This window comes from Somniosus microcephalus, chromosome 9, assembly GCF_052327205.1.
Source record: "Somniosus microcephalus isolate GS21.2 chromosome 9, FLI_Smic_1.0, whole genome shotgun sequence".
Classification (NCBI taxonomy): Eukaryota; Metazoa; Chordata; class Chondrichthyes; order Squaliformes; family Somniosidae; genus Somniosus; species Somniosus microcephalus.
Window position 1 is genome coordinate 177,847,225 of NC_140995.1, and position 23,574 is coordinate 177,870,798.

The 23,574-nt window shown below is 45.0% G+C and overlaps 1 protein-coding gene across 2 annotated transcripts in view; it reads right to left on the reverse strand.

The window, feature by feature from the left end:
* Positions 1-23,574, reverse strand: part of casp8ap2 (caspase 8 associated protein 2) — a 61,715-nt gene that overhangs the window by 14,546 nt on the left and 23,595 nt on the right. For both annotated transcript variants that reach the window (XM_085997621.1, XM_085997620.1), the window contains exons 6-9: positions 22,497-22,612; positions 17,158-19,649; positions 7,666-10,357; positions 3,183-3,282 (exon numbers count right to left, since the gene is read on the reverse strand). In XM_085997621.1, coding sequence (XP_085853747.1) covers positions 3,183-3,282; positions 7,666-10,357; positions 17,158-19,649; positions 22,497-22,612 — 5,400 coding nt within the window. The remainder of the gene's footprint in view (positions 1-3,182; positions 3,283-7,665; positions 10,358-17,157; positions 19,650-22,496; positions 22,613-23,574) is intronic.

Genomic DNA, 23,574 nt, shown 5'->3' on the forward strand with positions numbered 1-23,574 from the left:
GAAGAAAGCATTGAAGGGTGATGGATCTGAAGAACAGAGAAAAATTCGCATCTGTGGAGACTTCAAGGTGACTGTAAACCCGGTCCTTCACACGGTACAGTATCCTCTTCCGAGGATAGAAGATATTTTCGCCTCACTATCCGGAGGGAAACGTTTCACCAAAATTGACTTGGCACAGGCATATCTACAGATGGAGGTTGAAGAAGCCTCTAAAAAATCTCACGATAAATACACACAAAGGTCTGTACCAGTACAATCGACTGGTTTTCGGAGTAGCATCCGCTCCAGCTATCTGGCAAAGAGCTATGGAGCAAGTCCTCCAAGGGATTCCGGGGACTCAATGCTACCTAGACGACATCCTTGTAACAGGAGAAAACGACAACGAGCACCTTGCCAATTTAGAGCAGGTGCTCACTAGGCTGAGAGAACGGGGCCTACGAGCAAATCGCCCCAAGTGCGAATTTTTCCAAAATCAAATATCATATTGTGGCCACATAATAAATAAGGAAGGGTTGCATAAGTCACCTGAAAAAATTGAGGCGGTCATAAAAGCCCCAGCACCTGAAAATGTTTCACAATTAAGGTCGTTCCTGGGATTAATAAATTACTATCATAAATTTTTACCGAACTTATCAACTCTTCTACACCCTCTTAATGAACTGCTACAAACAGGAGTAATTTGGAAATGGAACGAAGACTGCAAAAATGCCTTCAGTAAATGCAAAGACTTAATCACATCCAAAGAAGTTTTGGCTCATTACAACCCATCACTGCCAATCAGACTGGCGTGCGATGCATCCCCTTATGGCATAGGAGCAGTATTATCGCATAAATTCCCTGATGGCTCGGAACGGCCGATAGCTTTTGCGTCACGCTCATTGAACTCAGCTGAGCGTAACTATGCCCAAATCGACAGGGAAGCACTCAGCCTGGTATGGGGAGTAAAGAAATTCAACCATTACCTACATGGACAAAAATTTACCTTGTTGACTGACCATCAACCCCTCATCTCCATATTCAACCCTAAAAAGGGTGTTCCCATTATGACAGCACAAAGGCTACAGCGGTGGTCCCTTTTTCTAGGGGCACACCAATACAACATAGAATACAAAGGGTCAAAACAGCATGGGAATGCTGACGATTTATCGCGCCTACCGTTGCCAACGATAGAAGAGGCACCTACAGTAGACCCAGTAGAGATATTCCACTCTACCATAGTGGAATGTCTACCAGTGACAAATTCTGCCATTGAAAGGGAGACAAGAAATGACCCGACTCTCTCACGGGTCTACGATTTAACAGTGAAGGGATGGCCAGCACATGGCGAACCACTGTTGCCAGCATTCTCACAAAGAAGAGAACAGCTGTCAGTGTGCCGAGGAACCTTGATGTGTGGATCCAGAGTGGTGATTCCACCCAAACTCCAGGATAAAGTGCTAAAGGAGCTTCACGAGGGGCATCTGGGTGGAGTGAATATGAAGAACCTAGCCAGGGCGTTTGTATGGTGGCCAGGTATCGATGGAGACATCGAAGAAATGACCAAGAGCTGCCTAGGATGCCAGAAGGTCCAAAACACTCCACCACAAGCCCCTCTACATCCATGGGAGTGGCCCTCATCTCCCTGGCAAAGGGTGCACATCGACTTTGCTGGTCCATTTATGGACTCAATGTTCTTAATCGCGGTTGATGCACACTCCAAGTGGCCGGAGGTAATAAAGATGTCCTCCACCACCACGGAAAAAACCATCACAGTATTAAGGACCATATTTGCCAGGAATGGGCTGCCGGAACAGATATGTTCTGATAATGGACCGCAATTTGTGTCCGAAGAATTCAGAAAGTTCTTAAAAAACAATGGGGTAAAGCACTACACGTCCGCCCCATACCATCCCGCCACCAATGGGTTGGCTGAAGAAGGTCTGGACAAACCTTCAAGAAGGCCATAAAGGCCATGGGTAATGAAGACATAAAACTTCAGCACAAGGTGGATAACTTTTATTCGCATACAGGAATGCAACACATATGGTTACCAACCAAACTCCCGCCATGATGTTCTTCAATAGAAACCTAAGATGCCGGCTGGATTTGGTCAAGCCCAACATCCGAAGGGACGTGGAGAACCGACAGTTTCAAGGCATGAATGAAAGGCCAACTAGGGCCTTCCAGATAGGCCAACAGGTTTTGGCCCGGGACTACCGTACCGAGAAATGGCAGCCTGGAACTATCTGCACACGACTAGGACCACTGATGTATACCGTGGACATCGGAAAAAGCATAATAAGGCGCCATGCTGACCAAATCATAAAGTCATCCGAAAAGGGACAACCTACACCACCACTCTATACATCTAACGATGAAGTAGAGATACCCATATCTACCTCCGATCCGGTGATACTGGAACCCGATGAACCCGACACTGGCATTCAAGCCGAATCAGCCTTGCCAGAAGAACCTACTACACCACCAGAAACTACTACACCCCCGAGGCGTTATCCGGACCGAGTCAGGAAGCCTCCTGAGAGACTAACTTATAATTAATTAATTACAGCAATGTATATTATTTTGCATATAACATGTAATTAATAATTACTTAAAATATGATGTACTGGTTAGCCAAAAGGAGAGGAATTGTGGTGTATGTGCCTTTAAGAGCCCCAGGTGTGCGTAATGCCGGTAATTGCCACTTGGGCTATATAAGCCTGTGTATTGTGTATATCCTTTAGAAACCCCCCCCCAGACTTTGCTTAGTATAAATACCTATGAACCAACTCCTGTCTTCGGCGTCTTTATCAACACACGGACACTACAGGTTTCTTATTTTGTGGAGAAACAAACCCAGAACATTTACTAAAATGTTTTTCTTCCAAAATTGGTGTGTTTAAGTGATGTTTTGATTTATAGCTCTCTACCCCGCCCATATATTGAAATTTATACTTTGGTTGGTTTTAGGAAGTGCAAGATAACGAACAATCGCGACAACTTTATAGACGAGAAAAAAAATTCACTTCAGACAGGAGGATTTGCGACCAAATTACTTCATTTAAAAAAACAAAAACAGTAATCTTGAGCGGATGCTTTTGATTCCACTGTGAATGTCAATCTAACACCAATATTATTCTATCGAAGAGTCTGACACCAAAAGTTAAAACTATTGCTTCATTTCTCAGGTGCCAAGTGTTTACCTGACGTGGGGACCTCTGCAGTTGTCCAGATATGTAAGTGAAGGTTTTTTCATTTGCTCCTTTCTGTTGGCAATCCAACAATATTGCTCGGTCATCCTCCCTGACAAGAAGGAGCAAAGAGGGATTACATGGGATGATCGAAAGCCACATTAAAGAGGCAAAGATAAAAGCAGCACAATCTGTCACAACTAAAATTACCCATTCGCACCGATGTAATATGAAAACTGAAAATACTGGAAACACTCAGCAGGTCAGGCAGCATCTGCGGAGAACAGAAAAGTTAACGGGCCATAATTTTGCTGTAGCAGGGCAACGGACGCCGTCTGCCGGTGGTTAGTCTTGCCCTTTACTTCTTTAATCGCAATGGTTTTGTGCGCCGCAAGTTGCTGAAAGTGCGAGCTGAACTTTGCAGTGAGGGAAACCAGGCACCCGAGACCGGAGTGAACAGAGTAAGCAACTGTGCATCTCCTCAACCAATCAGATCGAAGGATTGTGAAATTAACAGCACAAGGACCGAGAAGGAAGTGTAAATTAGAGTGCGTGAATTCAATGTCAAATCAGGTGCAGAAAGAGATAGAGAGGGAGAGCGAGATTAGATTGAGAAAGAGAAAAAATATGAGACAGAAATGAAAAGTAAAAAAAAAGTTTACATTTTTTAAAATCTCCAACAATTAAAACCCAAAGGAACGAGGCTTCACACTTGTAAAAATTAATTTTCAGTGCCAGAGAGGTTGACTAGCAGTAATTAACACATTGCGTCGTTAAAAGGGTACTTAGACTGAAATGGACAAGACTTAACTTAAGCAGCGCAAAAGATTGCGGAATTTCAAGCGTAAATTACATCCAGGGCAAATTGAGTCCGTGATCTTTTGCACTAGTTTAAAAAACATCGTGCTGGAAGTAGGCCCCGCCAAAAATACAGCCCCGCCCCGATCGAATTAATCATCATTGCACGTTTCTGCTAATTGTGCCCCTTTGTGGGACTTCTAGGAGGCTCTTAAAATTAAGCTGGTTATTTTGGGCTCGGACACTAATAATTTTAAAAGCTTTTGAATATAATTTTATTTTACTTTACTAAGAAACTGACTACTGTACACCAATATAACTAGCAAATGGTTCTCTGTAGTTTTTTTTGTCATTTTCAGTTATTTAAAATCAGGTTACCGACAGGTGATAGACTTGACACTGATTAAAAAAGTTTATTTTTTTATGATAAACCCATTTTTAGCTGCACCAAGTTACCACTCTTAAATATATCAAGGAATACTTTTTAAAGCAAAATTTTTTTAAAAATACATTCTAAAACACTGACCGATTGTGCTGGATCATGGCAGATTTCACATTCGGTGATATTGAAATGAGTGTAAACTTGAGGGGAAAAAAAAACCACTTCTCAAAACTAGTGTAATTTGTGCCCGGATCACCGATTACGCCCAAAGCGGAAACTCCTCCATGTTTAAATCTCTCAATGGTCTTGCCCCTCCTTACCTATGTAACCTCACTCAGATCTACAACCCCCTTCCCTCACCACCGTAACCGCCCCCCCCCCCCATACTCTCTCCCTCTGATTCTAGCCTTTTGTACATCCTCTCTTCCTTTGACCCACCATTGGCGACTGTGCCTTCAGTTGCTGAGGTTCCACTGTCTGGAATAAATGTCCGATTATGTCGCCAAGGGACAAGTATGCAGATGAGGAAGAGGACGGGGGCAATGACTGATCCTTGGGAGACTGTGTAAGTAACGTGCAGGGGTTGATAAGAGCAGCCACTGCTAGAAATCCTCCAGCTATGCTCGGATGGTTTATAGCGGAACCAAGCAAGAGTAGTGCCACGGAGCTAGAGAACGGAGGACAGCGTTGGAGCAGGATCATGTGATTATCAAATGCTGCAGAGAGATCAAGGTGGATAGATAATGCACCACCGCCACAGTCACAGAGAATGTCATTCGTGACTTTGGTCGGGGCTGTTTTGCAACTGTGGGAAGGGCTGAAACTGATCGGAGCATTTGAAACTGGGAATTGCAAGAGAGGTGGGCATAGAGTTGGGAGGTGACAACACATTCAAGGATATTGGGAGAAGAAAAGGTCAGAAATGGGGCAGTAGTTAACGAGGAAAGAGACTTTTTTCAGGCGTGTTAATGGCAGTTTTGAAAGGTGATGGGACAGTGCTGGAGGACAGAGAACCATTTACAATTATTGGCTAAAATGGGGGCCAGAATGGGACGTCTGGTGATATGGAGTTTCGTGTGAATGGGGTCAAAGGAGCAAGAAGAGGTTTCATAGATGAGGTGAGCTTGTAGAGGGTGTGGGGGGGGAATATAAAAAGAGATGAGGTTTTATGGCTAGCGTGGGAACTGGACCTCAGGAAGTTTTGGCTTTGTAGGCAAGAGGAATGGGAAAACAGCAGAGGCAGTGTAATGGATGGTCTCTATCCATGAGCACCTCACATTGGTTGTTAGCAGTGAGGGTAGAGGGGTCATAGTGTAAAATAAATGAGGCAGGTAGAAAGTGTGAAGTTATCCAAAGTGTTCAAGCCCAATGGACAGTGTAATGGAGCCAGCTCCAGAAGACAAGGATGATTATCAAATCAACTTGATTTTTCAACTGACGCAACCATGGGCAGACGCTGCCCAATCTGATTGATGGTTAAAGGCTGCTTTCATCAACAAATTTCTGTTCCCGGCTGCATCCAATGATCCAGAGAAACTGATATGCTTGCATGCTTCAAAACTAACATACTGGCCCAGAAATTCGGGTCCCCACGCATGAGTACGCGCTGGGTACTCACGCGTAGGCCCAACGAAAGTGCCGGTTTCGTGCATGCACTGCGCATGCGCGGGAAACCGGAACTTCCGTTCCCCTGAAAGAGTGGGTTGACAGGTGGAACGCGTGAGCCGGAGAGGCAGTGCATGCGCATCGAACTTACGTTTTTTTTTTTTGCAGGTTTCTCCGGGAGGGTAAGTCTCCAGCAGTTACACTTTAAAAAAGCAGGCGCAAGGCCTGCTTTTAACAAGGTAAGTGGTGAATTAATTAAAATTAAAACATTTTTTCCACAGGTTTATTTTTAAATACTTTAAAGAAAGGGAAGTTTATTTTTAGCCCCGTTAGAAAACGTAATTATTTTTTTCAAAAATTTAAATTGTTTAAAAGTTATTTCATGTAATTTATAGTTATTTTAAAAATGTGATGTTTTAAAAAAAAATTATTTGAAGTTTTAGTTATGTTTTGGGGCTTATAGTATTTATAGGTTTGACAGCTCTTCCTGTCAAATTTATGAACGAAGCATTCCCTGCTACCATTGGCTCTCCATGGCCCACGTGATCCCAAGGGACGCTTCGAACTAACTGCGCCCCTGGGATACGCAAGCACTGCGCGCCGGCAGTTGGAGGAGGCCCAGGATCGGAATACCACGCGGGCCCACAGCTAAACGGCCGGCGCGCAAGGTAAGTGCAGGTCGGAGGCTTGCACCCGCGGGAAGCCCCCGACCGAATTTCTGGGCCAATATTAAGCTTTAAAGGCACTACCACAAATTGCAGGCTGTCCACAAAGGGAGCCAAAGTTGCACTTATCACTCACTAATTATCTACATGCACTGCTTAACATAGGAAAAAACACCTGTACCTAACATGGACAAATTTAGACAAGGAAAATACACATTATAGGTAAGAACATTTAAGGTAGGTTTACCAAGCCATAGTTTCATAAGTACACCACTCAGTTTTCTTTATGCCAAACACTTCTTTTCTCCTTGCTCTAAAGCCCAAGTTTGTCCAAGACTTGGGAATACTGCTCCCACATCTAGAGAGGCTGTTGTAGCATCTCTCTTGTACGCTCCTGGACAATCATCAGATAGATGATCATTTCCTCTCCTTGACCCTCTAGCCTCTCTGTCACAAAGTCTCTTCTGAACGTTCCTCCCTCATTCAATGCCATCCTACATGCTCTTCCCCCTCCCATGTCCTCGCTATGTTGAAATCAAGACTCATTATTGGGCAGCTCACTATACTTTCCCGGGGTCAGATTCTACCCTCCCTCCTGCAACGTACAGGTGGTTAAAGCTCAAGCTTTGCATCAACTAACATGAACTTGACCGCAGTTTTGAAACACAACGGGATGGTGCTCGAGGACAGAGAACCATTTACAATATTGGCTAAAATGGGGGCCAGAATGGGAAGTCCGGTCGGTGATAGAGTTTAATGAGAATGGGGTCAAGAGAGCAAGAAGAGTTCTCAGATCAGATGAGTTTGCAGAAGGTGGCATTACCTCTGCATTCTCTTCATCACTGGCCTGTCCTGTTCTGTACCATGGACTGTGGCCACTCACCTGGGTTTCCCATTTAAAAAAAAATTAAATGAACACTCTGTATGCAAATGCAAGGCAATCAGAATGTTAAACATTTGCAATTACATCCAAGAGCCACCATCAACCTACTTCATACAAGTGATTAGCAAGCTTTTAAAATTTACAAACTGACAGTGTTCTTACCTGGTCCATGTAACCACAACTTCACCATTCTTCTTGATGATATTTTTAGCGGGTAGACTAGTTGGTGACGATACTGTCGGCTGGGAAGAATTGTCTATTGTTTTCTCTGGAGTAACTACTGTTTTGCCGAGAGCTTTCTTTGCCGACGACAAGGAGCTTCTTTTACCCTTGGTTTCTTTACCTTTCCTCTTCGTGCTTTTCAAAAGCTCACCCTCTTTTCGTGCTCTTTTCACGGTGGAATCCACTTTCACGTTACTCTTCCTCTTCCTGTTGCCTGAACTGCCGCCATGTTCCGAAACAGTTGCTGTACAAGTCTGTGCAGTCAATAACACAACACTCTCAGCATTGTCACTGGGGGTTTCAAGTGACAGTTCCAGATCTGTATGATTTTCAGTTGCTGATGGTCGATCTTCCTCTGAATGAGGCAGTTTCACATCTACACCCATTCCGGACTCTTCCATATTTTTGCCATCATCTACTGGATGTTCTACAATTAAGGAATGATTAGGCAACAGTTCTGACATTGCATGATCATGATCACCGAGTGCTATATCCACATTGCTGCAGAATGCCACAGTCTCCTCGTCAACTGGCTCCATATCGTGATTGTCGCTTGGTCCCAGTTGAGATGCCTGGCTCTCTCTCACTGCTGCTGCAGAAGGTGAGCCGAGAGTAGATTCGGCGTTAGGTGGCCGGCATCGTATCTTAACAATGAAATGGTCGTTTGATTTTTCCATCACAACCGCCTGCATTGGGGGATGGTGCTGATACTGAAAATCAGAGGCTGAAATCTGCTTGCTCCACGTCGAAGAACTGCTCGACCTGCTGCTGGAATTGTCCGAATCCAACGCCAAGTGGATATCTTGCTCTGAAGCATCCTCCTCATCGAGGACAGCGTTTTCACTGTAATGTGCAGACAAAATTGCCTCGCTCACTCCATCACGCAAAGATTCTCCATTCTGAGATGTTAAGAAGCTGATCTGTCCATCTGATTTAAGAGGCGAGGGGACAGTAAGAGAAACTGCCAGATCCTCCATCAGAATGGAGGAAACAGAGGAACGCATTTGCAGAACTGAACTACTTTCAATTATCCTCTGGCTATTTGAATCCTCAAGTTGACTAATCATAGAGTTTTTGCTTTGTGCCATCTTATCAGGAATTTCCAGCATGCAGCTTTCATCTAGAATATCTAGAGCAAGGGGCGGTCTTAACCCAACTGTGTGCTTGTTTGGTGTAACAGGAGGCCAGGAAATAGTATCCACCTGGGACACTGGTGGAGCTCTCTCTAAAGTGGAAGCAATACCAGACAGCTGCGTTCTGCTGTCAGGCCGCGCCTTTTCTGGGATAGGCCACGAATTGGATTCCAACGTTGAAATCCCTTGTTCCAACAGATCTGAGCCCTGTAACAAACATTTGAATATCTCGCCCATCTGAGCGTCGCTTACCAGGTTAAACGTGAGAGTAGAGGCCTGTTGTTCAGTCAGAATGCCAAGTTCAGTTTTATCATGGGAGTCTTTTGCAGTGCTGGAATTTACTGGTGCATCGCTTGAAGCATTTGAGCTCACTTGAGTTATAGACGGTGCATTTTTGCCTTTTGTGTAAGGCCTACAATCTGCTTTGGAGATACCACCAGCTGAAAACTGTATGCAATTCTTCAAACTTTTGTTCAATACTTTAGTTCCTTTAAGTTTGCTGTCATCACTGGCTGTTTTATTTTTCCCAGAGATCTTTTTGCCTGATAAATTATTTGCCAAACATAGTTCTGAAGAAAAGAGGGACCTCTTCAGCTCTGGGAATTTATCAACTTTGTTCTTGAGATGCTTAACCATTGAATTTTTCTTCTGTTTTTTGATTATCTTCTCCTTTTTCCTTTTCTCTTCCAAGGCCAATTCTAGACTTATACTCTCACAAGAGATGAACGTCTCGCGTGCCTTGTCAAACATAAAATCAAATTGCTTTTCCACAAACATCCATAATTTTTCTTTCATATTTGGGGCCTGCTGTGAGAAAATACTATTTACAATCCCGTTGCACTTGACCTGCGACAGTACGTTGTCAATTACTGCACAGATTGAGGTCTTTAGCTGCTGCCTGGACTTTGGAAAATGGGACCTTTTAACTACGGAGGTGAATTCTGCAAAGGCAATTTCAATAATTCGTTGGAACCTGTGGATTTCAAACTGTTTATTAAGCTTCATGTACTTTTGCCGGACACTTTTTCGAGCGACCATTAAGGCTTCCATTAAGTCAGAGACTGAGGATTTAATCTGATTTCTTTCCACAGACCTTGTTGGCGAGGACAGTCTCAACCCTTCAGCAATTTGATCTAATGACACACCTTCTGATTCCCTTTGTTTTTTAACACCCTTTATTTTGGTTAAGGCTTCAGAGGAACAGGCAAGAGCAGGTTCATCAGGATTTACCGGTCTTGTTTCTTTTTTGTGCGTGCTTTTACCTGGATTACTCTTCTCTTTGTTGTTGCTCCCTTTCACCACCTGAGCGTTCTGCACTTGAGGTACACACTCCTCTTCATCGCTTACAATTTCTCCTTCTTCTATTTCTTCCGAAAAAGGTTCTACTGAAATCCCCAATGTTTTCCCTCCAGCCTTGCACAATGGCTCCTGATTTTCTTTATTCAACTCTAGGGTGCAGCTTCTTGGAGAACAACCGCCTTGGACTGTTGTTGCAGCATCTAAATGATGGACAAACATGTAAAAAAAAGTTAAATAGAATTTACAATTCATAAATCTTTTGTACAACACCTCGGCCTAGCAATTCAGTGGCCTGCGCCACCAGTTTGCGCCCAAAGAGGGCTTTTGCGCCACTGTGCAAACCTACCGCGATATTTAGCGGGGCGCTAATGGCGGCGTTAGCCATTAGCGCTGCGCCGCCACCGATGACGTCATCGGTGTGCGCAGTGCCCCGCTGGCCATATTTAGTTGCTGCCGCCTCCCCCGCGCTGGCCGCAAACAGCGACCGGTACACAGGGCCTACCTGTGCCGGTAGTGGGGCGAGTTAAGGTGGAGGTGCGGCCGGCCGCTTTTTCGGCGGCCGCCTGCCCGCACCTCTGTCCCCGGCCTCCTACACCCCCCCCGTGGCATTGCCGGCTGTTTCCAGAGAGCCCGGCACTTCTCCTTGGTGCCGGGCTCATTTGCCGGCACTCGCGAGCGGGGATCGCGCTGTTGCAGGCACCTCCCCCTTAAGAGTGGGAGGAAGGCCTGCAGTACCGCAGGCTGCCGTGCCGCAGCGGGTGGCGCTGCGGCACTTTACACGCCGATATTCAGTTTCAGCGCCCGAAACCCTTGTTTAGCGGCCGGCTTCCACTTGGGGCGCTGAAAGTGAATTTCCCGCTGGCGCAAGTGGCTCCGCGCGCAGCGGTAATTCCGGCGCCCAGGCGAGCTGGGTGCCCCTAACTGAATTTCTAGGCCTTCGTGTTTATGTCTGTGCTCATTGAGGTGCAACTAGGGGAATGGTGTGGCACGCTTGTACAAGTTGTAACCATTGTCAGCATAAAAGCTCATGATAATGGAAAATTCACATCACTCTAACTTCAAAAAATAAACTAGTGTTTGATGCCAGGATTTTAGATTAAAATTGCATGAAATTTTAAGCATGGATGCGTCATTGTTTATATATAGGGTGATATCTGTGGTCTAATAAATATCACTCTGGGCTGCAAGTGAACCATCCAAGAGTTATTCAAACACATGGACTGGTATCAGTCAAGGAGAGGCGAATTTAGAGTTCTAAAGCTATTAACAGCGACGCTTGATTTTTTTCCCCCAGGCAAATTAAGGGAAGAAACTTAACAGTCTTTAAAGGACAACTGTTCAAACTAGGGTTTTCAGATCCATAGTGGATCTCAAGGGAACCCCAAAGACAGTTTTCTGTACTTGTTGACTTACTGGCGCAACGTTTTGTTTTTTGCAGCTTACTAAATTTTAAAAAAATGCTTTCCACAATGATAACACTGCTTTCCTTTAGCTAGTTGACACTGTCCTTTTGGAAGTAGATTCCCATGGAATGTTTTAATATTTGAGGGGATCCCTGGGACTGCGCTGCTGAGAAATATGGGGATCAACTGGTGGGGAGGGGAAGAGAATGAAGTACATGATAAAATAACCATACATGGCTTCCAGATGGAGTGTGCTTGGTGGTCGAATGTACTGTTCTACCTTCAGACATGATTTTCTTAGGAATTTGAAGGAAAAATGAGCCAGAAGAGTTGGTTATTTACCAAATCAGGTGAAAATCCACTGTTACTAACTCCAATGGACAGTTGGACACTGGCATATTATTTCAAAAGGTTCCTTTAGGAATTAGTGAGGGAACAAGAGAAAAAAAAATCTAAAATCTACCTATTAAAATCAGAGGTTTATAGCATCACAGATGGAGGCTGCCTTTAAAAAAAAATTCATTCACGGGATGTGGGCGTCGTTGGCCAGCATTTATTGTCCATCCCTAATTGCCCTCGAGAAGGTAGTGATGAGCTGCCTTTTTGACATCTGAGTGACTTGCTAGGCTATTTCAGAGGGCAGTTAAGAGTCAACCACATCACTGTGGGTCTGGAGTCACATGTAGGCCAGACCAGGTAAGGACGGCAGATTTCCTTCCCTAAAAAGGACAGGAGTAAACCAGATGAGTTTTACTACAATCCGGATTTTCATAGAGTCATAGAGTAATACAGCACAGATAGAGGCCCTTCGGCCCATCGTGTCCATGCCGGCCATCAAGCCCTGTCTAATCTAATCCCATATTCCAGCATTTGGCCCGTAGCCTTGTATGCTATGGCATTTCAAATGCTCATCCAAATGCTTCTTAAATGTTGTGAGGGTTTCTGCCTCCACAACCCTTTCAGGCAGTGAGTTCCAGACTCCAACCACCCTCTGGGTGAAAAAGTTCTTTCTCAAATCCCCTCTAAACCTCCCTCCCTTTACCTTGAATCTATGCCCCCTAGTTATTGACCCCTCTACTAAGGGGAAAAGCTCCTCAGCATCCATCCTATCTATGCCCCTCACAATTTTGTACACCTCAATCATGTCCCCCCTCAGCCTCCTCTGCTCCAAGGAAAACAAACCCAATCTGCCCAGTCTCTCTTCATAGCTGAAGCGCTCCAGCCCTGGTAACATCCTGGTGAACCTCCTCTGCACCCTCTCTAACGCGATCACATCTTTCCTGTAGTGTGGCGACCAGAACTGCACACAGTATTCCAGCTGTGGCCTAACCAGTGTTTTATACAGCTCCATCATAACCTCCTTGCTCTTATATTCTATGCCTCGGCTAATGAAGGCAAGTATCCCATATGCCTTTTTTACCACCTTATCCACCTGTTCCGCCGCCTTCAGGGATCTGTGTACCTGCACACCCAGATCCCTCTGACCCTCCGTCTTGCCTAGGGTCTTACCATTCATTGTGTATTCCCTTGCCTTGTTAGACCCCCCAAAGTGCATCACCTCGCACTTTTCCGGGTTAAATTCCATTTGCCACTGTTCCGCCCATCTGACCAACCCATCTATATCGTTCTGCAGACTGAGGCTACCCTCCTCGCTATTTACCACCCTACCAATTTTAGTATCATCCGCGAATTTACTGATCATACCCTTTACATTCATATCCAAGTCATTAATGTAGACCACAAACAGCAAGGGACCCAGCACCGATCCCTGTGGTACCCCACTGGCCACAGGTTTCCAGTCACAAAAACAACCTTCGACCATCACCCTCTGCCTTCTGCCACTAAGCCAGTTTTGTATCCAATGTGCCAAGGCACCCTGGATTCCATGGGCTCTTACCTTCTTGACCAGTCTCCTGTGCGGGACTTTATCGAAGGCCTTACTGAAATCCATGTATACCACATCCACTGCGTTACCCTCATCCACACACCTAGTCACCCCCTCAAAAAATTCAATCAAATTAGTCAGACATGATCTTCCCTTGACAAAGCCATGTTGACTATCCCTGATTAATCCTTGCCTCTCCAAGTGGAGACAAATTTTGTCCCTCAGGATTTTTTCCAGTAATTTTCCTACCACTGATGTTAGGCTCACTGGCCTGTAGTTCCCCGGTTTTTCCCTACTACCCTTCTTGAATAATGGTACTACATTAGCGGTTCTCCAGTCCTCTGGCACATCCCCTGTGGCCAGAGAGGTCCTGAATATATGTGTTAGAGCCCCCGCAATCTCCTCCTTTGCCTCACACAGCAGCCTGGGGTACATTTCATCGGGGCCTGGGGATTTATCCATTTTTAGGCCAGCTAAAACCGCCAATACCTCCTCCCTCTCGATGTTAATATGTTCGAGCATATCACAGTCCCCCCGCCCTATTTCTATGTCTACGTCGTCCTTCTCCATAGTGAAAACAGATGCAAAAAATTCATTTAGAACCCCTCCTACATCTTCCGGCTCCACACACAGATTGCCACTTTTGTCCCTAATGGGCCCTATTTTTTCCCTAGTTATCCTTTTACCCTTAATATACTTATAAAACATCTTCGGATTTTCCTTTATTTTACTCGCCAGTGTTATTTCATGGCCCCTCCTTGATCTCCTAATTTCTTTTTTAAGTATCCCCCTGCACTTTTTGTACTCCTCTAGGGCTTCCTCCGTCTTTAGCCTTTTGTATCTACCAAAAGCCCTCCTTTTTTTCCTAATCCATTCCCGTATATCCCCTGACATCCACGGTTCCCTGTGGTTTTTGGAACCACTCTTGACCTTTATGGGAACATGTTGCCCTTGTATGATCTCAATCTCCCTTCTGAAAGCCTCCCATTGCTCCGATGCGGATTTTCCTACAAGTAGCTGATCCCAGTCCATTTTGGCCAGATCCTGCCTTATCCTATTAAAATCGGCCTTCCCCCAATTTAGAACCTTTATTTCCGGCCCATCCCTGTCCTTTTCCATGACCACCTTAAATCTTACCATATTATGGTCACTATCACCAAAGTGCTCACCTACTAGCACTTTTTCCACTTGGCCGGCCACATTCCCTAGAATTAGGTCCAGTACCGCCCCCTCTCTTGTAGGACTTTCTACATGCTGGCTCAAAAAGCTCTCCTGGATGCACTTTAAGAATTCTACACCCTCTGAGCCTTTCACACTTTGACTATCCCAGTTAATATTGGGGAAGTTGAAATCCCCCATTATTATTACCCTATTATTTGCACATTTCTCTGAGATTTGCCTACATATCTGTTCCTCTATCTCCCCCTGACTGTTTGGAGGCCTATAGTACACTCCCAGCAAAGTGCTTGCCCCCTTTTTGTTTTTAAGCTCCACCCATATGGCCTCATTAGAGGACCCAGCTAATATATCATCCCTCCTTACTGCAGTAATTGACTCCTTAATTAATATTGCGACACCCCCTCCTCTTATACCTCCCCCTCTGTCTCGCCTGAAGATTCTGTACCCCGGAATATTGAGCTGCCAGTCTTGCCCCTCCCTCAACCATGTCTCAGTGATAGCAACAATATCATACTCCCATGTGTTTATCAACACCTTCAGTTCATCCACCTTATTTGCAAGGCTCCTTGCATTAAAATAGATGCCATCCAGCCTTGCCCTTATATATTTGCCCTGCCTACCAAGCTGACTTGTTTTTTCCTCCATAATTGGCAGCACATCCCCCCCTACTTCAGCTCCCCCCTGTATCCCATCCCCCTGCCAAGTTAGTTTAAACCCCCCCCGACAGTGCTAGCAAACCTCCCCGCAAGGATATTTGTCCCGCTCTGGTTCAGGTGCAACCCGTCCGACTGGTCACCTTTATTCCAGATTTATTTAATTAACTGAATTTAAACTCCCCAGCTGCCGTGGTGGGATCTGAACTCATGTCTCTGGGTCGTTAGTCCAGGCCTCTGCATTACAAGTCCAGCAACATACCCACTATGCTACTATGGTAGAGGTTTGATAGAACAATCTAATACTGATCCCACTACCCAGCTATCTCCCCCTTGTCTGCTTCAAATACCTATTCAATTTTCCCTTAAAAGATGCAGTGGTCTCTGCCTCAATCACTGGCAGTCCTTGATTAACTCATACATTTGTAAACGTTTGCTAATTTGATCTCAAATTATGGATCCCAAGAGTTTTCCCTACAACTGATTTTGGGCTAACTGATCAATAGTTACCTGGTTTATCCTTCTTTCTCTTCTTGAAGAAGGGTACTACATCAGCTTCTCTCAATCCCATAGCAACATTTGCATATTTAAGGAGGACTGGAAAAACTGTGTCTTAAGTCTTTGTTGGCTCCCCTGACTTCCTCCAACAGTCCAAGGTGCAGGCCATCAGGCCAATTGACTTGTCTACTTTGAGTTCTGCTCAAGTTCTCTTTCACAACCAATTCCTTTTCTGGGGTTATCTTTAACAAATATTCAATATCCTCCTCTAAAACATCGTCATTCTCACTTCCATCATAATTGGTAAAAAATTCAAAATATTTCTTCACAATTAAGACTCCCTCCTTAATTCCCGAATGGCCCTACCCTCTCTCTAACTATTCTTTTACTTTTTAAATGCTTCTAAAAGCCCTTACAATTTCCTTTTATTTTGCTTGCTTGTCCTTCTAATCTTCCTTTTCACAATCTTATTATATTTTCAATATTCCATGTGATTATCTTGAGTGTCATAAGCGCTAACTTTATCATGGAATCATACAGCACAGAAGGAGGTCTTTCGGCTCATTGTGCCTGTGCCAACTCTTGGAACGAGATATCCAATTAGTCCCACTCCCCTGCGCTTTCCCCACAGCTCTAAATTTTTCCTTTTCAAGTATTTATCCAATTCCCTTTTGAAAGTTACTATTGAATCAGCTTCCACCACCCTTTCAGGCAGTGCATTCCAGATCATCATCGCTCGGCTGAGTAAAACAATAAATTCTCATCTCCTCCCTGGCTTTTTTGCCAATAATCTTAAATCGGTGTTCACTGATTACGGACCCTCTTGCCAATGGAAACAGTTTCTCCCTATCTACTGTATCAAAACCCCTCAATTTTGAACACCTCTCTTAAATCTCCCCACAACCCTTTCTGCTCTAAGGAGAACAATTCCAGCTTCTCTAGTCTTTCCACATAACCAAAGTCCCTCATCCCTGGTACCAGGGGTGATAAAAGAAACAAGTTTAATGCAGAATAAAATAAAATAAAAGGAAAGGGACTAAAATGGTAGGTCACTTTGTGAAGTCAAAGGTCTTCATTGAAACTAGGACTGTGCATCCGGCCAGTTGCAGAAATGATGGCCTTGCCACACTCAACTGTACACTGAGCAGTTAAATAAAAACATTTTTTTATGGGATGTTAACAAATTTCACTTATCTTTTCAGATGTAGTGACAGGATGGTTATCTGTACACAGTGCCAACTGTTTTGCTGAAAAAACAATGTGCATTTGTAAGCATTTTATTTAAAAAAAAAAAAATCTTCGGCTCAGTACTGCCAACCCTCGCATTATGTACAGAAGAAAGAAATCCTTCCAACAATTATATGTACATAAGAAACACTTACCTTTGTGGTCAACGTCTCTCTCTGCTGGTGTACCCGAGCTCTCCAATGTTGAAGGTCGAACAGGGCGTACAGGGCTGGTTAATGGACTGATGGGTTCCGGTATGCACCCGATATAGGTGAAGTCAATGCTCTGAATGGAGTTGTCTTCCTGGTCATCGGGTATGCAAACATTTTTAATTGGTGTTTTGGTGACAGTTGCTGAAGAATCTACCGCACTGCCATTTGTCTGCTGCAGTTCACAGCCACTGAAATCTGGTTCTGAATTCCCAATCCATTCCTCAACAGCTGCTGCACTGGCATTCACACATTGATCTGAATCTTCAGGTTTCAGATCAACATGGAGAGAGACAACCTTTTCATTGTTGACTGCACTGTCAGTTTTGATTGGGCAATCTGAACTCCCATCCTGTCCATCAATGGTAACGTAGTCAGCTTCCGCAAGCTGTTGAGATTTTTCATTCACTTCACCGGCACTCTCATCGTTAATTTCTGAAGGAGCCCCTACCAGTTCTGCGTGTTCTTCAGTATCAGCACCATCAATTTCCACGAGTGGCGCTGAACTTTCAGTCACTTCACAAACTGCTTCACTGATTACTTCCACGGTTCCCATGGTCTCTACAACTATTTGAGTTAACTTTTCTGGGTCATCCGCAGTGCAGTCACATTCCATAGCCTGGGGAGGAGCATCTTCCACCAACGTAACTTGAAAACCTTCCTCCACATCAACCCCTTTTAGTTGGGCAGAGGGCAACATTTCAAATTCTGCGGGTTCCAGATTGCCCGGAGGAACTTGAACCTCAGATTCTTCCATTGGCAACTCAGTGGATTCACAGTTTGTGTCCATTGCTTGAGCTGGGTCAGCTTTGTTAGAACTTTTCTTAAAATTAAAGACAGGCTCCTCCGCTGCAGAGGCTGTTCTTTCAGCAAACCTCACCACCTCATCTTCACTGAGCAGCTGGCTGTACTGCATTTGAACATCCACTTCAAAAAGAACAGTGGACGGCCTTTTCACAGGAGAAATAGTGAGCTGCAATGTTTCCATGAACTGCAACTTGGGATCAGTGTCTCTTATTGAGTTTTGTTCATCTGTTGGGGTCGGCAAGTTAGCCGTGCTATTACTATGTACGGATTCTTCTGCTCTCTTCTGCATTTCATCAGCACAATGTCCTTCTGTCATCCTTTCATTACTCTCAGATAATCTAGTTTTGTCCTTTTCACCTCGATGCTTCTTCTCTCTTGTAGCACAGTTCCCTCCATTCCTGGAAGAATGTCTGCCAGTGCTGTGGTCTCTTCGATCTTCTTTGTACTCAGATTTACCCTTTTCCTCTTTTTTACTTTCATCTTTTTTTAGGTTTCGGTCGTCATTTTTACCACTTTGTTTACCACTGTCCTTGGAGATCTCATCCGGCACCTTCCGGTTTGAATGTTTAGTCCTTCGGTCTCTGCTGTCCTCGGTGCTCCGCTCCTTTCCTGAATTCTTGCTCTCAATCTTTCGCTCTCGTCTTTCTCTAGCAACGTGCTCCACGGCTGGGCAAGTGTTTCTTCTAGAGCTCTTTCGAGGGCTTGCAGGACTTGTCAATTGGGAAGACTCTCTTGTTTTTTCAAATCGCCGCTTCTCTGGCTCTCTTTCCTTTTCAGCTGGCCGGCTTCTCAACTTGTCATCTCTTTGTTTCTCTTTGCCATCTTCCCGATTACTTCTCTGATCTTTTTTTCTGTCCATTTTCAGCTCTCTCTCCCTGGGGTCACTTCTTCTTGTATCTTTCTCTTTATGTCTTTCCTCCCTCTCAGCATGGCTTCTCTTGTCTCTTGTATCTGGACTGTCTTTTGAAGACGTGATAACTGTGTCCTGACTAAAGCGATGCCTAATTTTGTCACTTTTTTCCGGGGTGTGCCGACCCGTGCCTCTCACTTCAGGATGTGGTTTCGTGCTTTGAGAAGTTCTCTCAACTTTATCAATCTTTTCTGGAAAATTGAGTTCTTTGTTCTTATTTCCAGGACTTGATAGCTCAGTGGTAGAACACTCCAATTTTTCAGCACTTTCACCTCTACCAAAATGCTCGCCATTTATTTTCTCAACTCTTCTCTCCTCAAAGGGAAAAAGTTCCGTTTTATCCATCAGTACATTTTGTCGATGCGGCGGTGCGTTAACTGTATGTGGGGAAGACTTACTAGGAGGTTCTCCATATAGAAGTGGATGGGGGCTGGAAAGAGATGATGGGGCGCTTTTTTGTAAATCACACTGTCTCTTTGGTTCTAAAATTCTATTTGCACCTGTGAGTGGTCCATCTGGGAAACAGTTTCCCTCTTCGTTTAAGCGAGCAGTCAGCAGGCGGTGTTCAACATTTACAGGTCTGGGTGGACAGGGAAGAATATGATTGGGATATTTGTTATCAGTCTGTGGCGTTGTTGGAACATTGAATGACCCAGGGGGATGATTGGACTGATTATGGCAACGACGGATTCCTGGATTTCCAATCCAATTCATTGTCTGTCTGATTGGAAAAAAGAGAGAAACTGTACTTCTAGACATAGCTACATATTACTGATACACAAACAATAGAGAGGTAATGAGCATACACAATTTTAGCATTAGCCAAGGTTTAGAAACTCATTACGCTTCCTATGCAATAAGATGGATACGACAGCACTGTTTTCAATTTTTGGGTCAATAGAATGTATCTCAAAGGCTGCTGGGTTATAGGTATTTTGGCCGTCTTCATCACTTTTGCCGCCTCGGCTGATTCACTAGGCTTCTCAAGTGAGCGACTGATACATACTAATCAGGAAAGTCCTAGGTTACATAAGATAAGAACGTGAGAAATAGGAGCAGGAGTAGGCCATGCGGCCCGAGCCTGCTCCACCATTCAATCCTGGTCTGCATTGTTAGCATATCAGCTGGAGTGCCAGTGTTGGCGATGGCACCGGGACTGCCAGTGTTGGCGATGGCACCGGGAGTGCCAGTGTTGGCGATGGCACCGGGAGTGCCAGTGTTGGCGATGGCACCGGGAGTGCCAGTGTTGGCGATGGCACCGGGAGTGCCAGTGTTGGCGATGGCACCGGGAGTGCCTCATGTCTCTGGGTTGGAGGGCTGGGCAAAAGAAAAGCAGCCAGGGTTCCACTGCTCATTACTGTTCATCAATCTCTGCTGCAAGCGTGTGCGTGCGGATTCCAGGCTCAGGTAGGTTCACAACCAGCTATAATACCTCTCATGGTTAAAGAGCCTGCCAACAAACTCAAGGGTCAGCCATGAATATTGGCCATCTGAGCAAGGTATGAGAGCACCCAATGCCTATAAAAAACACAAAGGAGCCAAAACTAAGGAAATGTGAAAAGTGCAAGAAAAAGGAAAATCAGGTTTCCACTTTGCAGTAACAGCTGTCAGATAACTACAAACACATTTTGATGCAGGCATCTGCCAGTTTACACTTTTCTTTTGCCTAAAGTAACCATTAGTAAAGGGCACTGGCCTACCCGCTGTACTACCTAGGTCCATTTAAAGAGATTTGACTCAGGTAAAGCACACAATAAGCTATCCCAGAGTGTTAAAACAAGGTTTCCCCCCTGCAAGTTAGCTCCCACTACGCAAGAACATAAGAAATAGGAGCAGGAGTAGGCCAATTGGCCCCTCGAGCCTGCTCCGCCATTCAATAAGATCATGGCTGATCTGGTCTTGGCCGCAACTCCACTTTCCTGCCCCCGACTCCCTTATCTTTCAAAACTCTGCCCATCTCCACCTTAAATATATTTAATATCACTAACATAGGGGGAGGGAAACAAGGCCATTCATGCCATTGTATTCAATGGCTCATTGGGTTAGTTCTGCAGCACAATGACAGGTTGGCTCAAACACATATTTTATCAGTAGTGGAAGCTGTTAAGCTAAGGATCTCTCTCTCACTTAACAGATGTAATGGACTCTGCCTCAATCACTCTCTGTGACAAAGCATCAAATGTTCGAACAAACATTTGTATAAAGAAATTGCTCCCAACTCTCACTCCACTCTGTGATAGCTTTAAATTGATAACCGTGTCACTGCCTAACCACAGAAAATAGTCTCTCTCTATTCAAGATGTCAAAACCTTAAAATAAATTAACACTTCTATTAAATCTCCTCAATCTTCTCTGCTTCAAATGGAAATAGCGGCCGTATCTCAACTGTCGGCTAGCCTCCATGGCAATACTCTAGTCTCCAAGTCAGAAGGCCACCAAGGAACGAAGGTGCCTAGCATCTCAGATGGAGCAGGAGCGATCTCCCAGTGTCCTGCCCTACATTTATTCCTCAGCCAAGATCACTAAAACAAATGGTCTGGTCATTTATCTCACTGCTGCTTGAGCTGCAAAAACTTCTGCTCTGTTAACAGTGACTACACTTCAAAAGTAACTCACTGGCTGCGAGACTTTGGGATGTCCCAAGGATGTAAAAGGCGATATATAAACGCAAGTCTTTTCCTTCTTTTTTTCCCCTCTCTCCTCCACTACCACCATCCTGTTCTTGTGATCCACCTGCCTTTCACTCCTCTGGGTAATGCCCTGCTCCACAATGGCCCGGATTTTGCAGTGGGTATGATAGCGTACTCTCAGAGTTCGCCATCATACCGCCTTTGAAATCCACCGCAAGTTCGGGATTTAAGGACACGCGCTAAATTCCAAACTTGCGGTCTGTCCACGTACATGTCGACAGGCCATCTGCTCCGTCTCCGAAAACCGAATTGCCGGCGCAGAGTGGGGCCTACGGATGGAACTTTTACAACTGGTGGAAACAGGCGTAAGGGGGTCCCCGAGATGAAACAATGCTTTTTAAAAAAAAATTAAATGACATCCAGGAACAATAAAAGCTTTAATGAGAAGCAATCCTAGTGTATGTTAAAGGTTCAGGTTTTTAAAAAAAATGTTCCTAACTTTCTGCACAGTATTTGTTTAGAACTGGGAATTATTATGAGTAATAAATTGGATTCCCATGATAAAAGCTAAATCTGATATGTATTTTAAAGGCTGTAGTAATGAGTACTGCAGTAATTTAAGTGAATGAAAGACAATCTGTTTTCTGATTGGAGGGCCGGGCCCACTTCTGCACAGGCTGCGCCCCTGGGATCTGTGGGCCTTCTACTCGCAGCGTCAGAGCGCACGTTTTCGCAGGAGGGCTGCCATATGGTAGGTGCGTGTTCTTTCCGCAGGTCGGCTCCGTACTCCGGAGGTACGCCGCCGGCCGCAATTTTTGGCCCAATATACGTTGGGTGACTCCGTCACGTTGTGGCCACATGCCTTTACAATGAATAGTTCCGCAGCTCACAAATAAACCTTTCCTTTTAATCTGATCTCAATGTCTTGACTATTTTACCTTCTATTCAGCCGATTAATTTCTTCATCCTTGCGGGCAATTTCCAGACGAGCGGTTTTTATAAGTGCCGATATGTTCTTTTTCAGCTGGATGTTTTCATTCGACAGAGTGGAATTCTGGGGAGAAATAGAATGGACAGACTCTATTCTAGGCGTCCAATTTCCGATTTCAATGCCTGCAGCACGTGTATTTCACCCGTCTCGACTAGTGCACACAGTCAGCAGCACAGAAGACCATACCCACATGCCCCATACCCACGCAGTAAATGAAACGCCTTACTGATGATGCCGAATTCCGCGTGCTTTTAACACAAATATTTCTCCTGACTTTTTTCCCTTTCTTGCTCATTTTCTGCCCCCTTCTAGTCAGCACATGACAAATATGGACGAGGAAGGTCTTTCTTAGTTCATCCATCCAGAAACACAGATCCCTTCCCCACCATCCAAGTGCTTCTTAAATGATTCTCGGGCTTTTGCCTCAGATACTTTATCTAAAAGTCCATTTTCACGTGTTGATCATTCTTTATGTGGAGAACAGTTTCCAGACATCAGTCCTAGGCCTAGAAATTGGGTATAGCCCCGCTTGGGGCGTTAGAATTGGCGCAGCGCAAAGTTTATAGCCAGACGCAACTTATCGCCAACTGGCGCGATATTGGGTTGCATCGCCCCTAAAGGCGATTGAGGCGTGAATTCAGGCGTTACACGGGACTCCTTAGGCGCTAAACTTCCGGCGCAACCCAATATCGGAGCGGACGGGCGCAGCGCAGGTGCTCTCAATTACCAATGACCACGAGACTTCCAGGCGCCGGCCAGCTCTTAAAGGGGTGGATCAGTCAGCTTCAGCATCCACACTCTGCGCCTTGCAGGCCTCAGAATCGGCGCAGGCCCTTCTCTGGCGCTAAAAACTTGGACCAGATGGAGAAGGTGAGACAGAGAGCAGAGCACTTCACCAATGAGGCTCTGGAGCAATTGGTGGCCGCAGTGGAGCGCCGGCGAGATGTTCTCTACCCAGACAATGGCAGGAGGCCGAATCATAAGGACTACCGACGAGCTTGGAGGGATGTATGCCAGAGGGTCAA